Here is a 16,088-nt window from a genome sequence, read left to right as displayed (position 1 = left end):
TGACACTAAGTGCTTTTCAGAATATTGTAGTTCATATAGTATATTATAATCAGTTTTGTTACGATACTTCAAACTTTTAAGTAAATTATTCATATTTTATTATTTATTTATAATTTTTAAATACTCATAACTTGTTTATAAACTAAAAAACTGACAAAAGAACAAAAAAAATATTTATACCTTAAATTTTGATAAGTTATTTAAGCTAAAAATAAAATTAAAATTGCTGAATGTATATTTCTATATGTTACATATTAGAATTAGATAACACAAGAAGGTACGTAGTCCTCTTAAATGGAATTTAATTCTTAGAAGTGATTACATTATATTTCAAATATTCAATTCTTCAAGTGTAACACATGTTACAATATATACTTTACACTTTCATCATTTAGGAATTATAATTCATGACAAATTAGACTATTCTGCTAAAAAGTAAAAATAAATTGAAGGCTAATGATAACTTATATTTTAGTTAATAATTTTTTTTTTTTAAATAGTATAAATCTTACAAAAAGAAAAATTATTAATCAATTTGAGTACATACTCATCAAAAGTACTGTTTTTATTTTAACAGATATTAAGAACACTAAATTGTTTTATACATTGTTTAATTGATTATTCTTCGACTTCTTTTGGAAATTTTGTGTTGTAGTATGGTACGTATTGTAATACCAATTTCCAGTCAGTGAAGTAACACAAAAAGGTGAATCCAGTAGCGCCGTACAAACTTGCGCTCGGGACACTGTAAAAAAATAACCAAACTATTAATACCTAAAAATAAGTATACCTTAAAATCACATTATTTCGATAAAATAAGACCTAAATTTGACCTTAAAATTATCACCTTAATCAATAAATTACATTAGAACATTTTACTTACTACTTGAGTGACTGGTAAATGTACCGTTTACCAATTAATTTCGATACAAGACTCATGTTGAACGGAGGAAATGGTGAATCTGCAAAGATTTAAAACAATTGACAGATACCTGAGATACCTATTTTAATAATTAATGTTTTACAGATTAGGTTACACTCTTGAAAATTACCGAGAGTTCTGACGACAGACAATGTTGAGTTTCGGAAAGAATTAAAAGTGATATTGACTTTACCATATGATATTTATCAAAAAATAAAATTGATAAGATTATACTATTCATATGTATTCTCTTTGGTTTATTAGTATTTATATTTTGGTGGAATTATATTTTAAACTTTGTTGAATTTGAATATCCAACATAATAACATAATCATTAAATATTTCTCTATAAGAATCAATGTAAAGAATTGATATTTTAATAAAGTCTTATTGATTCTCAACAAAGTTAAGGAGAGAATGAAAGGTATCTATCTATAAATAATTATTTCACATTTTACATTAAAATTGTAGTCAAGTCTGTAACAATATATTGTAATTATTGTATTATGCGTGATATCGTGGATATCCGAGTAGCCTGTAAAATCTAAGTTTACCGAAATTTGCATTTTTACTATAATATTGCTATAAAACATTAATTAGGCTGGTTATTTATAAATTATAATTTGATATGAATAAGCTAAACAACTAATTAGATAAGTAAAAATATCATAAAATAAAATCGTTTTAAAAGTTAATCTTAAAGTCAGTTGTTATAAATATTATCGGTGTACTTATATGGTTGTATAAAATATATTTTGGTATACCTAAGATAGTTATTTTCTTACCACAGAAAATAAATATGAAAACGTATATCTATAATTTCAAGCTCTAGTATTAGACTCAAGACATTTATAAATACCTAAAAAAATAAATAAAAATGATTGAATATTATTCAATTTATGATAGATTCTAACAGTAAAATTTAATTAAATGAATAATATTGATTATTAAATCTTAATAATTTTATGTTTTATCAAGTATTCAAGTGACTACAATAGGTAGGTAGGTACCTACATGTATAATAAAGAACATAAAAATATTAAATTCAAATTTTGCTATCGATGCCATTATTAGAAGGTTATTATATATATATTTTTTTCTGTGTCATATTATTCAAATAATTATAGTTAATTATATTTACTTATAAAACACTCATTAATTTTTCAAACTTGTGTAGTTGTAAATAATATTGTTGTATATAAATAATGTTATTTTTTAGAAAATGAAACTGTTATAAATAGTAAAATGGTCACTGTAACGGATGTGCATAAATGTTATCCTTGATGGTATCAGTCCAAAAAACGTTGAAAAAAAATGTTGTTCTGCGCATAGTTAATACATTTTATAACAAAGATCAGACCGTACTGGACTGATGCGTTTTTAAAACTTCGAAAATAGAAATTTCTTTCGTTTTTTCAAAATTGATTAATTTAAAAATTGTTTTAGTTCCATACTACATATAAATAACTATGAAATGAGTATTTTAGAACTTTTAAATTAAGTGATTTTTGACCACTGTAAAAAGACGAATAGTCATATTCATAAAAAAAACACTGCACGAATGCACTACAATATTTGCATTATATTTTGAATTACAGTTACTGATAATACTAAATAATATAATAAATAAATAAGAAATATTAAAAAATATGATGTATACCTAATTTGAAATAATACATTTAATTAAGCTACCTATAAAACAAAATAATATAATATGTAAATATTCTAAATATTTTAGGCGATATCTCTTAAATATGTCAATTGGCTGGCATTGAATTCTGAACAAATATTCTTTATTCTTAAAGCCGTGTTTTTATAACATTTTTTTTTAGGTTTTGGTTCATTATTCGCCATAAATTAGTGTATTTTTAATCGATTTAATTTTCTTCTTTTTCAAATTATCAATAAATTTCTATATGGAAGGATGTATTGCATTTAAAATTGAAGTAAATTAATTGTGCCAGCCTTTTATTGAACTACCTTTTGGTTTGGAGTATATTATTTTCAACTAAATAAAGCAATTTCATAGTTCTATAGGAAATTTTTGATTGCATTATCCTATTATAGACAATATAGACCCTTATAGATTATAAAATTTATAGGTATTACCATATTATTTCATTGTATATTATATAGGTATAATATTTAAAATTTGTCTCTATAATGAATTTATATGTTAAATTAGTTTGCATTAAAAAGTCTGTGTTAAATTGTCCATCCGCCCAATTATCCAGCACTAAATTTTCTGCGAGTACGTGTCCTGACACCCATATTTTTATCTATAATTTTTTTTGTCAACAATAATTAAATAAAATTCATAATTTATATTTATATTTCATATAATTTTTTTAACATATGTATGTACAGAAGTTTATGCAATTTTCCTTGATTATTAAATTCCTAAAAATGTAGCATATTGTAATATATATATTGTTTAGTGTTATAATAAAATACATAATTCAAAAATTTGAAAAGGTGTATTAATTTGGTACTCCCTTATTCAAAACAGCTAATGGGGTCGCTGGAGTCCGATTGTAGTTAAAAAATACTGTTACCTACATTTGCATTTGGAAATAATGATATTATAACCATAAGGTATAAATTCCTCAACTAATGTTGTTTACTACCTTATACTTATTAGAAATGGATGTACCACATACCCATATAGAAAATACCTTAGATATATATATATACAAACATAGGTATTTGAGAAATTTTTAAACAATTAATATACAATATATAGATTAAATAATTATTATAGGATAAAACAATTCTATAGAATAATTAGAATAATTCCAAGAGGATGTTATACTGGTAATTACAATATTGATACATAGTGCATGTATTTTTTCTGACTTCCATGAACTAAAAGTACAGCACAATAATAGATATAAGCAATAATGTCTAAAATATACAAATTAAACGGAAAATAGTTATTTTTCTGCAGTCTCAAATTAAAATTGCAATTGGCCACTAGTAGATTATAATTTTAGAAAATGGTAAAATAAAAGGTGTACAAAATGTTGTTTTAATTATTTTTTATTATTTGTAATTGAATTTTTATTTGATTTGAATATCTATACAATAAATAAATAGATAAAATTAAGATTTTATTCAACACAATATTTACATGTTACTGTTATACTACATGAAAATATATTAAGTAATATTACAATTTCCAAAGTTGAACAATGGCATTTCCAAGTCCATCTCCAACAAAAATTACTTGTAAAAATCCAGCCAAAGTGACAATCGCAAGAAGAGCAACTGTTGCATGTCCAGCTTTGTTAGCCAGCTGTCCTACAACTGGTACACGTAAATAGTCAACTACTAATGCTTCAAGTCCCCTAAAAAAATAAAATATAAATATAATACATATATATTATACGAATAACAATCATAATTTAAAAAAAAAAAATACTTAAAATATTATTGCATACTATTTACAGTATTATATTAAGGTAACCAGCATAAAAATAAAAAGTTTTCTGTTTTAAATATCTTAACTCCAGGTAATTAAAAAAAAATATGTAAGTCAGTTAACATACATTTATGACATTTGTATCATATACTATCTATGAACAAATTTTTGGAGTATATGTTGTCTACAAGTAATTATGTTATCTAACATAGTCCGTATTGAAAGTATTGACAATTATATAGGTATATAGGTGTAGGATTATCCACGTACAGGTGGTCCAACACAGAATATTGGATGCTTATGGAAACACATGAAAATAAAGTATGGAATCAGACCTCATGGAATAACCAAACTTCTTGAAAGACAAATTGCAAGAAAAATGATGAAGATCTGTCAATTAAAAAAAAATGTTTTTGAATATTTTTTACGAGGTATAAAAAAACATCTTTGTAAAAAATTAAAGAAATATGAACAACTGTTAACAAACAGGCTATTTAAAATGAGACAACTATTAACTGACAGGCTATTGAGCAGGTTAGTAACAAAAGTTTATAGATTTATATACATGATTTTTTTTGGAGATAGCATACGACATGTGTGCCAAATTTATACATTTATCTCATATTGATAAGTAATTACATTCTTTTAATAGGAAACATATACCAACATGTATTATCTGATTTATAAATATATGGCAGTAATTATGTTAGCATTAAATAAATAAAAATTGATCTATTATCAAACTTTTATTATTTAATAAAAGGTAAGAATTTTATGTGTATTTAGACCATAGAATACTTTGTTTGTATGTTGATTTTTTACAATATTCTAATTTTTAATAAAGTTAAAAAATTAATTTTTGAATTAAAGTATTGTAAAAACTAAGGTATAAACATAGATAATGTTCTTACCTGAAATTCTGATAAATGATCAATTTACTTTAAAATTTAAACAATCAAATGATATTGTACATTTTAATAATATCATGGCATTACCAGTAAACGTGAAGACTAATACTTCCTGCTAATAAAGTATCAATTATTGGTGATGAATATAATACTGCGGCAGGAAACAATCCCATAAGTGCTATAGAAACAATACGTTCCGTTCTCCAAAGACTTGCATAATTTTTTCCAGTTTTAACAGCTGCAGTACTTCCAGTGAAACGAGCTATCATTGGAGCACTTAATAAAGGCTTCTAAAATTAAATTAAATACCTAGCATGTTATTAAATCTAAACTGCGTTGTTTATATTTCATACTTACAGTTAGTGTTTTATTGCCCAAGCGACTGGCGACATTAAATTGATTCGCACATTTTGACAGTGCATTAAAAGATATTGACCTTTGGGCAGCAAACATTGAACCTACATAAAAGTATACCATTAACATACAAATAAAATTGGAAATTTTTTTTTTAGTAGAAAATAATTTTAAATATGATGAAAATTGTAAATACTAACATTTGGTTTGACGAAAAAGTTTCAAACTCAACATTTTGCTTAAGAAACACAGTGAAACAATAGTTCTACTTAATAAATGTTTATTTGAACGATAGTCAATTAAATTGTTGCACTTTATTACTTTAATTTATCATAAATATTAGCGTTCTCAGTATTGTGCAATTGAGTATTGAGACTTGATAAATATTAAAATAATAACATTTATTAATTGTCCTTAACAATCTTAACATAAGAACATATGACAAAACCACAAAACTAGTCGACCCTGCTCCACAGATAACATAGAATTATTATACATAATAAGATATCGCTTATCACCATAATTTATATTCTATCATCTGATCACTAAATTAATAACTTAATACTGATGATAAATTGTTTTTATTTTATGAACTGTATATTTTATGTACAAAAATGTATTTGTAATTAATATAATATTAAATATTTGTTTGTACTACGAACCATGAACGTAATATAATAGCCTCGAACCATTATAACAGTTAATAAATATTAAATACCATAAAAAATATTTATAGTATCTGTGAGTCTGTGACTGTGTCACCGTCCAAGATTTTATGTAGTCCATGATTTGTATAATTATTATTATCACATATTATTATCAATTCTATCGTATCACAAATTTTATTATCAAAAAACAACAAATGTAAGTTAAGTGACCAAATACCAATTATAAATATATAGTTAAATCTTTTTTTCTTCAGTAGTTTATTCACTTTTGTTGTTTTCATTGTTCAGTTATTTAAATACGTTTTAGTTAGTTATTAATATTGATTTTACTGATGTAACCGTTTCACTCATGTCGACCCATTCACCAGATTTAATTGTCCACCGTCGGTCTAACACCAAACAAGTGCATCCAGTGGTTGGATTAAAAAGAGTGTCTTTCCATGAAGACGTTATTGAACCTGGGAATGGGAATCTCATTCAAATACGAATTGGAGAATGTGGTGAAAGAGGAGCGCCTGAAGGTCAAGAAGACCCACAACCAAATGAAACATTGTCCAAAAGTTCAGTTTTAATATCAAAAAAACTAAAGTTTCCTTCTCTCTACTTGAATGTCTTAAATGTCGATCTCAAATGTCAACAACCCGTTTTAAATCAAATAAAACAGGAAATGATGAATAAAGAATTTAGTGATGTTTGGAATAAACATTTGGATATGGGATCTAACCAACTGATTAGTATAATTAAAAGAGATTTATTATTAAAAACCAAAGAATCTATTTATAAAGTATGTGGAAATAGTTTACTTTTGTAAATCCAATATAATTATGATTATTTTATTTCAGATTTATAGAATGCTAAGCACTGGTGGATCACCTCTATTTGTAGTTATAACAAATATTAGATTTTATGTTTTAACTAAAAATGTATATACTAAACGGTTAGAAGTATTCTATAGTTCAAATTTTACAAGCATAGACCTAATAGCCTTAGGCCCGTGTGATCAAACTGCAGTCTTTGTTAGCGAAAAATCAAAAAAATGCACCTTAATAACAGCGATTGATGTTAAATCTGCATTAGAAATGATTGGCAGTCTTGAGTATGCTTACAGATGTAGTGGATTTTATGACCCAAATAATGCATTTGTTGTCATAAATATCAACTATGATGATAAATTATATGAGGCTGTAAAATGTCAAATTTCAATGCCTAAGGTAAGCCTTTCCTTATAGTTCATAATTTCAATTTAGTTTGTATTAACTATTATACTAATATTTTTTTTGTCTAGGATGAAAAAATTAAATATTATACGTGGTTGTGGTATTACAAAGAAAGTGAATCTTCAAATAATTTAAAATCTCATTTAGAAGAATTTTTAATGGTTAAAAAAGGATCTATATGGAAACCAAGATTTGTGCGTTTAAGGTATTATTGTAACTATATGGCTAAACATCATTATTAACTTAAAACCAACTGACTATATAAACAATAATTAATATTGAAATATAAATGATACAAAAAAAGAAATAAATTAAATAATTAACTTTTATTTCATTTTAGTGAAGATATTTTGTACATATTTAAACATCCAGATCAAAAGTTACCATGTGAATCCATACCTTTAAGATTTGGCCGCTGTAAGAGAGTGAGAAAAATTCGTTCTGATCGACCTTACTCTATTGAAATTTTACTGATTAATTATCCAATTATTTTGGCACCTGCTGATTGCAGTCAAGAAGAAAAATGGTTTAATGCTCTAAGCTCTGCTATGACAGGTGTAAGTTATATTGCTTTTAAATGATAAAAATTAAATTTTTAATTATTTAAAGTTAAAATAAAAAAATAATAACAATAATAGTAATAAATAATAATTATGAAATTAAAACATTAGTTTATAATAAAACAATTTATTGATAAATATATTGTATTCAAATGTTAATAACATTTTTAGCATAAAAATTTGAATGTTGAATCCAAATTGCCCGATGGATATCGTTGTTTATTGACCAGCAGTCATATAGTTTTGTACAATTTTCCTTGCACAATTACAGACAGCATGTTATTAGTTAATATGGATTCAATAAAATGTTCACCTTCCCCATCACACTGCTATGTTGTAATTGTAAGTATGACAAGTATATTTGTATTCACAGTTAATACATTTTACTATAGTTAAAATATTTATGATATATTTGATAAACAAGGAGTGGTCCTGTTACGATGCTACATTAGAGGAAAGCTGCAGTGATTGGGTTGTGCATTTTTCTTGCAAATCTAGTTGTGATGAATTCATTTCATGGTTGTGTACTCTAAGACCAGATTTAAATGTTTTGGAATTAGTTGAAAAAAAATCCATACAGCGACACCTTAAAAATAGTATAACTTTACAAAGTTCACTAATTTAACTTATTTTACTTTTTTTATAGTTTGTTTTATTTATTTATTATTAATTTTCATAAAATGATAAAACTAAAAAGATTGCGCTTTCATACTTGTAAGATTTATTGTTATTGGTTATATTAATTTTGACTTTAACAGAGTAAAAAAAAAGGTGCTTATTTAAAGTTAAGTTTTGCTTGAATTAAGTGATTTATTATGTGTATATTATTTCAACATTTTGTTTTTAAATTTTAAACTAATATAAATAAATTATAAGTGGCGTACTTAGTCCTAAATTTTGAAAGAGGTTTTAAATCTAGAAACTGAGTGACCTTTATTGATAAAAAAAAGAGAATTTGAGAAAAAATTTACATGTTAAAAAACATTGGTTTGTGAAAGATTATCCTTTCCTCTACGTAGTGCGCCACTTAAATTATAATTTAATATATTATGTATAATTAAATAATATTAATGCAGTGTAATGTAATAAAAACTCATGTATATATATATTGATAAAATGTATAATATTAATTTCTGTGATAGGATTCTTATAAATCATCATTCTTGTTTATTTGATATTTTGATTTATATAAAATCCAAGATTTTTTTATACTTTAATGTGACTGTTAAAAATGTAAGAAACAACTCATACATTAGAAATAAAATATTATGATAATTATAATTGCTTTATGAAAATACATAAATAAATTGTAATACAAATGATGACATCTTTTTTATTGAATAAGATATCTGTTTGGGATTTAGGATGTTAGGTCAAATGCAAACACGGATATACCTATCCAAAAAAACTAGTCAAAAAATATTATGCAAGTTATTAATGTCTAATTTATTTTGTAAACAATTTATTTAGGCTAAATTTATATTAATTTTTTTTGACAAAATTAGATATTGAAACAAAAATTAAAATTTTATTTTCTTAGTATTATTTTGTTATTAAAAAAAAATATTTGCATATGAAACTATATGTATGTTGCTATTGCATACATTATTTATTATACATTTATACACAATGGCATTTTTTAATTTTTTAGCTACTTATACCATGAACCCTATGGGTATTGACTATTGCTTTATGTATAGGTCATAATGTTTATAGTGAATGTAATTTGTTTTTTATAAAAATTACTTCGACTTACCTTATTAATTATTATTAGTAGAAAAATTAATATTTAATAAAATATTCTTATGAATAAAGATAGATAGACTGTCCCTGCTCAATATCGTTTTTTGAACGAGATCCTTTATTATTAAATTAAAATTTTGTATCTATTACGGTGACTTACTTAGTATCTCAATGACGAGGTAGGTAAACTCAACACCTATACACTATTATACGGAATTTTAGAGCGATATTACCTGTTTTTATTTTTGCTCGATTATTTTATGTACTGTGCATTTTTTTTACCCTTCTCCCTTCTTAGTTTTCACTTTTAAAAGAATCAAAAGATCAAAAAAAAAAAAAGAAAAAAAAGAAAACATTAACCAAATAAAATTATTATACAGCCAATAGTCAATACATTTAATGCTAAGCTCAGAATCTAGAATTATATAAGTATATTATAAGTAAAAAATGTAATTATATCGATGTATGAAAGCACTTCTAGAATCAAATTACTCCCTCATTTAACCTAGTGTAGCCTTTATAATTAGTTCCTGATTAATAAAAATTTACTTCCTAAGTTATCACTGGATGCCTCCATATAAACAACATAATATAAGAATGTTTTGATTATTAGTTCCTACTTAAGTGGCTAGTGGTTTTGTATATTGGGTGAGTGTGTACGAAGTGATCGAATCGGAAAAAATAAAATACGGGGCACTGATGAAATAATTTATTTATAAATAATGAGTGAACTAGAATAATGTGGCCAATGACCGAGTACTCATAACTTGGGTTTCCGTGGTCATCCCGCGATTCAAATACTGATTAATTGGCGCTCAGTATACATGCAACTATGCAAGTACCTATCAATGTTCACATTGTACATTATATTTACATTATAAGATTTGTTTACTCTAATCACTAAGTGAATATACCAACAGCAATCATAACAATATGGTACTGCATGGTCTGTTGGAGCGGGAACTAAACGTATAATTGGCTGGAACAGTTATGCTTATAGGTGGGTAGCTGTATATCTATACATATGTTATCTATCTGTATTATATTATTATGAGGAGTGAAGACGTTAAAATAAAAACTGACTGTGAAATCGTTTCGGTGGTTTAAACTATCTTAATCGAAACTTATTGTGTATTGAATCGCTGCTTAATTAAACGAGTTTTAAGTAACTGTAACTATATGGGTACGAGTAAACTACAAGATCTAGAGTGACTTTTTGTTTTTAGCGTATTGGAACTTTGGAACCCATTGAATTAATGATGATACACAAGTATACAACAGAGACCAGAGTATACCTATTAGAATTTTTATTGTGTAAACAAATATTCTATATTGCTATGAAATATAGGTAATCTATAATTATTTGGAATTTTTAATTTTCAGATGATAGGTAGGTACCTATAGTATCTTCAAAAAATACTGTAAATGCATAATAAGTTTTAATCAGGACTATGAATTTAATACATTAAAAAATTGTTAAATATGCATGCATTTATGCACTAAAGACAGGCAAAATTTGCACTAAAAATTCCAAAAAACGTCTGTATTAAAATAATAATAATAATAATAATAATTAAAATCAATAAGGAAGTTTTAAATTTTTTATTTATATACTTTCTTTAGGTTAGGTTTATTTTGTCGAAAATTACGGAATTATGATTGAATTATAAGCTTATAGATATCAGAAGAATAATGACTTTTTTTATTGGCTAATAATTCAGTTTAAATACCTACCCAATTATAAATATATAATAATTTCATTGGATGACTGGAAAAATATTGATATCAAAAATAGAAACATTAATATGCCCTAGTTTAAAAATATGTAAAATAAGATTTAGTTTTTGAACTATAATAAAATAAAATACATTTTTCTCAAATCCATTTCTTTTTCTTTTACGGTGCAAAAAAAATAAACATACTAATACATTAAATTCATAATCGTGTTTATAACTTATAAGATTTTAAATACTACATCATACCTATTTACGTAAAAAAGGCGTAAAGTTTTTTTTACAATAGGTAACAGGTAGGACATCACTATGGAACTGTCGAGACTCGAGAAAATGTGTAGTCGCGCTCGTAGGCATTATACATAATATACTTAGGTGTTAGGTATACTTATATACGTTATAAATTTTCATAGTGTATTTATATAATATTAGTAAACATATTAAACAGTTAGATCTATTGTGAATGTTCTTTTAAATCGGAATTTTGCTGAGATAAACATATTTTTAAAAATCATTTAAAAAACAGAAAAGCGCACGTGACTAACTGTTTGCAGCCACTTAAGCTATGTATATATCTTAGTAAAATATTTTATTGTATAGATAAATTGACTCGATTCAATTTACATGCTTAACAGGTTTTTTTTTAAGATGCACGCTGTTAAAATGACTTCGTGCATATCATTTTATTCCGCGATTGTATAGATAATATATATATATATATATATATATCCATCATAATACGAAATGTTCCAGTGAAACTTAAAAAATGCGTGAACTCACTTTCTCCGTAATAATACCTAACTATAATAAAATACGATATGTTTTGTGTACCATTGCCCATTTCACGTGTGCAATTACAATATACAACGGGAGGTCATCATGACCTATACTTGTGTATCTTTATACGATGTTTGAAACGTTCTATTCGTTGGTGAATTGTGAGAATAGATAAAACTTCATACCTATAAGAAATTGGACTAGTATTCTGACAAATCCTGACAATATTTGAATATGCGTTTAAGTTCAAAACTACTTTGTTTTCAAATTCAAAATTGAATAACTCATCTGCTTGACGTTTCAGTGGCCTTTTCATGCAGGTTGCAGGTACCTACTTAAGGTTTGATGGGAAAAAAGTAATGCCAAATGACACAAAAATTATTTTAATTTACATTAAAAAAATAATATATCTTGTAATATAATGTTTTATTTGTGATTTTTACAAAAAGTTATAACTTATAAATAATACATTGAACTAATTCAAATTTTTAAACTGATCTTAGGTATTTATTTACTAACCTTAAGGATAGGCTATTGATTATAATTTATTAACCATTGACATTTACAATCAATATCGATGACGCTAAAATATGTATTTTTGTTTGAAATGGTGTATATAGGTAAGTCCTGCAAATCGTTCGTATACTACACAATTATATTATATTTATATAGGTTTATACAAGAATAAAATAATTTTTGAGTAAAAAATCTCTCCTACACGTAGTATATACGTGATTAATACTTAGGTATACTTATTTCTAATATGAGAAAAAGTGCTGTTTGAAGTAATTTATAGAACAGATGATTTGTCATAAAAAAAGTAACAATTTTTTTACGTATATTAAATTGGTACAATGTATATAGGTAATATCTAAAAAAAAGGTAACTCGATTTTTATAATATTACAGCATTCGGCATTTTTTCTGGATAAGACGACGGTGTACTTCCACGTAATGACAAACGGTATATGATGTAAAATAATATATAAGCATTTTCATTACATATAAAATCTTAACTTACATATAGATTACAGGATATCTCACAAGGATGTCTTACATGAAGCGACTCAGTAGCGTGCTCAGCTTATTTTTAACTATTCTCAAATCATATTATAACAATAATAATTTATATTCTTGCATTTTAGTTCATTATAGTAATAGGTATGTCATTAGTCGTTTATAAGCTGTAAGAATAATTTGTATATTATAATATACTTGGACATTATTACTTATTAGTAATATCTTGGCGTAAATTACCCAATATGATGGAAATAAATATGCCTTATTATATTTTCTTGCCATCAATCAACTTAACTGACATGAAAAATTAAAAATCAAACAGAAAAAAATACTAAAAACATGAATTTTTAGTTTAATAATAAATTATGAGAAATTAATATACAATAATTATCCAAAGCGGAGATATGTCATCCTCATCTATGAGCACGCGCCTAAAGCGACTTCAGGATAACATTAAGTTTAAACACGTCCATTTGGCATAACTTAAAACTTAAAAGTGAATCTTTATTGAACATTATAGGTATATACCACTTTGGCACACTATACTCTGTCATATACCTAGTTGATATTTGAGTACGCACGTTTTATACTATTGTCGAGTTGCATACAAAACTCGATTCATTTTATGATTCACTTAAGTTAAATGAGCCATTAAATCACGTTTAAGGGACCATATACCTATTATAGCTATGATTATTGAATATTGATTAATTATTCTATGTTTAGCGATTTTCAATGCAACCCGATATTGTGAACTTTAGTACTTAGTACTTACATATTATATGACACCTAGGTCAAGCCTCTGGGCTTTTATTCGACCGTACGAATAAAAATGCAAAATAAATTAATAAATTGATTAAGTGGACTAGTCGATGTTTACATAATAACATAAATTATTAAAAGGCGCGTAATAAATAAATAAATAATATGGTTTTTTTAAACTCTGTGCTTAAATAGTGGCGGTGACGTCCGTCGTCGCAACGAAGCAGCGACGGCTAAATCCGTCCTTTTGTGGTCCCAGTCTGTAGCCGTTTGCGTTCCTTCCAAAGACGTGTGGTGTTGTAGTGACGGCGGCTGCTGCTCATTCTGTCTGTCGTGGTAGTGATGCGAACGATCGCCGTCTCCTTGGCGATGATTGTGATAACCGTGGTTGACGTACTTGACCTTGGGTCGCGGACCGAATACCATGTTGCGGATGGTCATGAAAATGGCCGCGTTCAGAGCCATGTTGTTGATCATTAGCGCTGACATGACCATCATCTTGAGGTTGGCCAAAACTATCGGCGCGAAGCCCAGCGCGATCAGCTGCGGTATCAGCATGTACGGGTTCAACATCATCTTCTTGAAGTGTCCGCGACCTTCGGCCGGCACGAGGGTCTTCGTTGTCTGTAGCGTGGCTACGTCAGGTCCGGCCGGATCGGACTCGGCGGCGGTGACGGCCAACATGAGCGCGAACCCAAGAACAGACGCGAGCGAATCCGCGACCGATCGCGAAGCGTTCATCATACCTATGCGCGTGACGGCTATCTAAGAGACACTGACCAACGGCAGTGGCGATTGCGGCAGCGACGTCGACGGCGTTTACGACCATGATGCTATAGCGTTAATAGCGTGTCGATCCGTCCGGATGCCTCGAGCGGTAGCGGGTTTTCGCGAGCACCAGTTACCGGGTTGTAGAGAGGAGGTGTGGTGCATTCCATGCGTAGGACCCGTCGTCTATTGACCCACAAAACCATTGACCGGCTTACCACCGCCGTCATCATTGCGATAATGAGGGCACACCGCAACATATGACGACGAATAGCGTATGATTATACTAATATTATTTTAGACCAGTGTGTTGACTGGACCGGTTTTAAAAATAATATGTTTTCTACTGTTTGTTACCGTTTCTTCGAAATTTCGAATACGCGCGAAAATATCGTCATTTACAGTACCTACTAAATATGATTAGATACTTGTAGGTACAGTCTTATGTTTAGCACCTAGAACCACTGTATTGCTTATGTCAATTTATTTGCATCTTCTTTTTAATCGGATGAACATTACTGTATTAGTGTATAATCGAGTATTACTTAGTTAATACCTATAGTAAACTTGATTCTTTTAAGTGAGGAAAAGATTAACTAGATTACGTTGTACCCACTACTGAATAAAAAACTGTTGATAATTTTCAACGTTTTCAAAATATTACTGTGCTAACTGAGTATATATTGAGATTTCATTGAAAACGCCATAAATTTTTTTAGTAAAGGAAATGGTACATCAATTTTGTCAGTTTGAAGTTTTTAAAGTTTGAATTACTCAAGGTAGAGCTAAGTACTACTTTTTTTTATATTAAACTAATATATTAAATGTTAATTAATCGTACCAGTATTTATTAAAAGATTATAAAGCTTAAAAAAATAATTGTTTACACTACATTAGTTTGATATAATTTCAAAAAATAATATTATGATATAGACAGCGTACGTGAGATAGAAAATAATGTGGTCTTGCGATAAACATTTTTACTAGTATAAGTGATAGAATGCAAGTATTTTACTGCGTTATTTGAGAAAACGTGAGAAAAACGGCAAACTAATTGCTTTTTTTAACTGTAAGAGTACAATGAATATGAATTTATTAAATAATAGCCATGTCGGTAAATTATTAAATGGATGAATTTAAATTAAAAATGATTTAATCACTTGCATAATCTGTGTATTTAATTCGCTTCTTACCTATTTGAAAAATTGTTTTCTGGTAAAATTAAATTAGGTAGTA

General features: G+C 26.9%; 4 protein-coding genes across 4 annotated transcripts; 1 reads left to right on the top strand and 3 right to left on the bottom strand.

Moving 5' to 3' along the window:
* Positions 1 to 523: 523 nt before the first annotated feature.
* LOC112593751 (cytochrome b-c1 complex subunit 10-like) lies at positions 524 to 1,093 on the bottom strand. Its single transcript, XM_025338277.1, has 2 exons — positions 884 to 1,093; positions 524 to 745 (listed from the first exon to the last, which is right to left on the bottom strand). Exons 1-2 carry the CDS (start codon positions 937 to 939, stop codon positions 619 to 621), a joined length of 183 nt encoding a protein of 60 aa, XP_025194062.1. The 5' UTR covers positions 940 to 1,093; the 3' UTR covers positions 524 to 618.
* Positions 1,094 to 4,032: 2,939 nt separating this feature from the next.
* On the bottom strand, positions 4,033 to 6,031 carry LOC112593737 (succinate dehydrogenase [ubiquinone] cytochrome b small subunit, mitochondrial). Its single transcript, XM_025338254.1, has 4 exons — positions 5,806 to 6,031; positions 5,609 to 5,709; positions 5,339 to 5,541; positions 4,033 to 4,269 (listed from the first exon to the last, which is right to left on the bottom strand). Exons 1-4 carry the CDS (start codon positions 5,837 to 5,839, stop codon positions 4,092 to 4,094), a joined length of 516 nt encoding a protein of 171 aa, XP_025194039.1. The 5' UTR covers positions 5,840 to 6,031; the 3' UTR covers positions 4,033 to 4,091.
* Positions 6,032 to 6,465: 434 nt separating this feature from the next.
* On the top strand, positions 6,466 to 8,675 carry LOC112593735. The gene is made up of 6 exons (XM_025338253.1): positions 6,466 to 7,057; positions 7,116 to 7,484; positions 7,559 to 7,695; positions 7,831 to 8,047; positions 8,222 to 8,392; positions 8,475 to 8,675. The coding sequence occupies exons 1-6, from the start codon at positions 6,623 to 6,625 to the stop codon at positions 8,673 to 8,675; spliced, it is 1,530 nt and encodes a 509-aa protein (XP_025194038.1). The 5' UTR covers positions 6,466 to 6,622.
* A 4,107-nt stretch (positions 8,676 to 12,782) lies between these two features.
* On the bottom strand, positions 12,783 to 14,915 carry LOC112593585. The gene has a single exon (XM_025338058.1). It carries the CDS (start codon positions 14,826 to 14,828, stop codon positions 14,259 to 14,261), a length of 570 nt encoding a protein of 189 aa, XP_025193843.1. The 5' UTR covers positions 14,829 to 14,915; the 3' UTR covers positions 12,783 to 14,258.
* Between the last annotated feature and the right edge of the window lie 1,173 nt (positions 14,916 to 16,088).

Source organism: Melanaphis sacchari, unplaced genomic scaffold (assembly GCF_002803265.2).
Source record: "Melanaphis sacchari strain LSU unplaced genomic scaffold, SCAv2.0 Contig20_pilon_pilon, whole genome shotgun sequence".
NCBI lineage: Eukaryota > Metazoa > Arthropoda > Insecta > Hemiptera > Aphididae > Melanaphis > Melanaphis sacchari.
The sequence above is the reverse complement of the archived record's forward strand: the minus strand, read 5'-3'. Positions and strand labels throughout refer to the sequence as shown.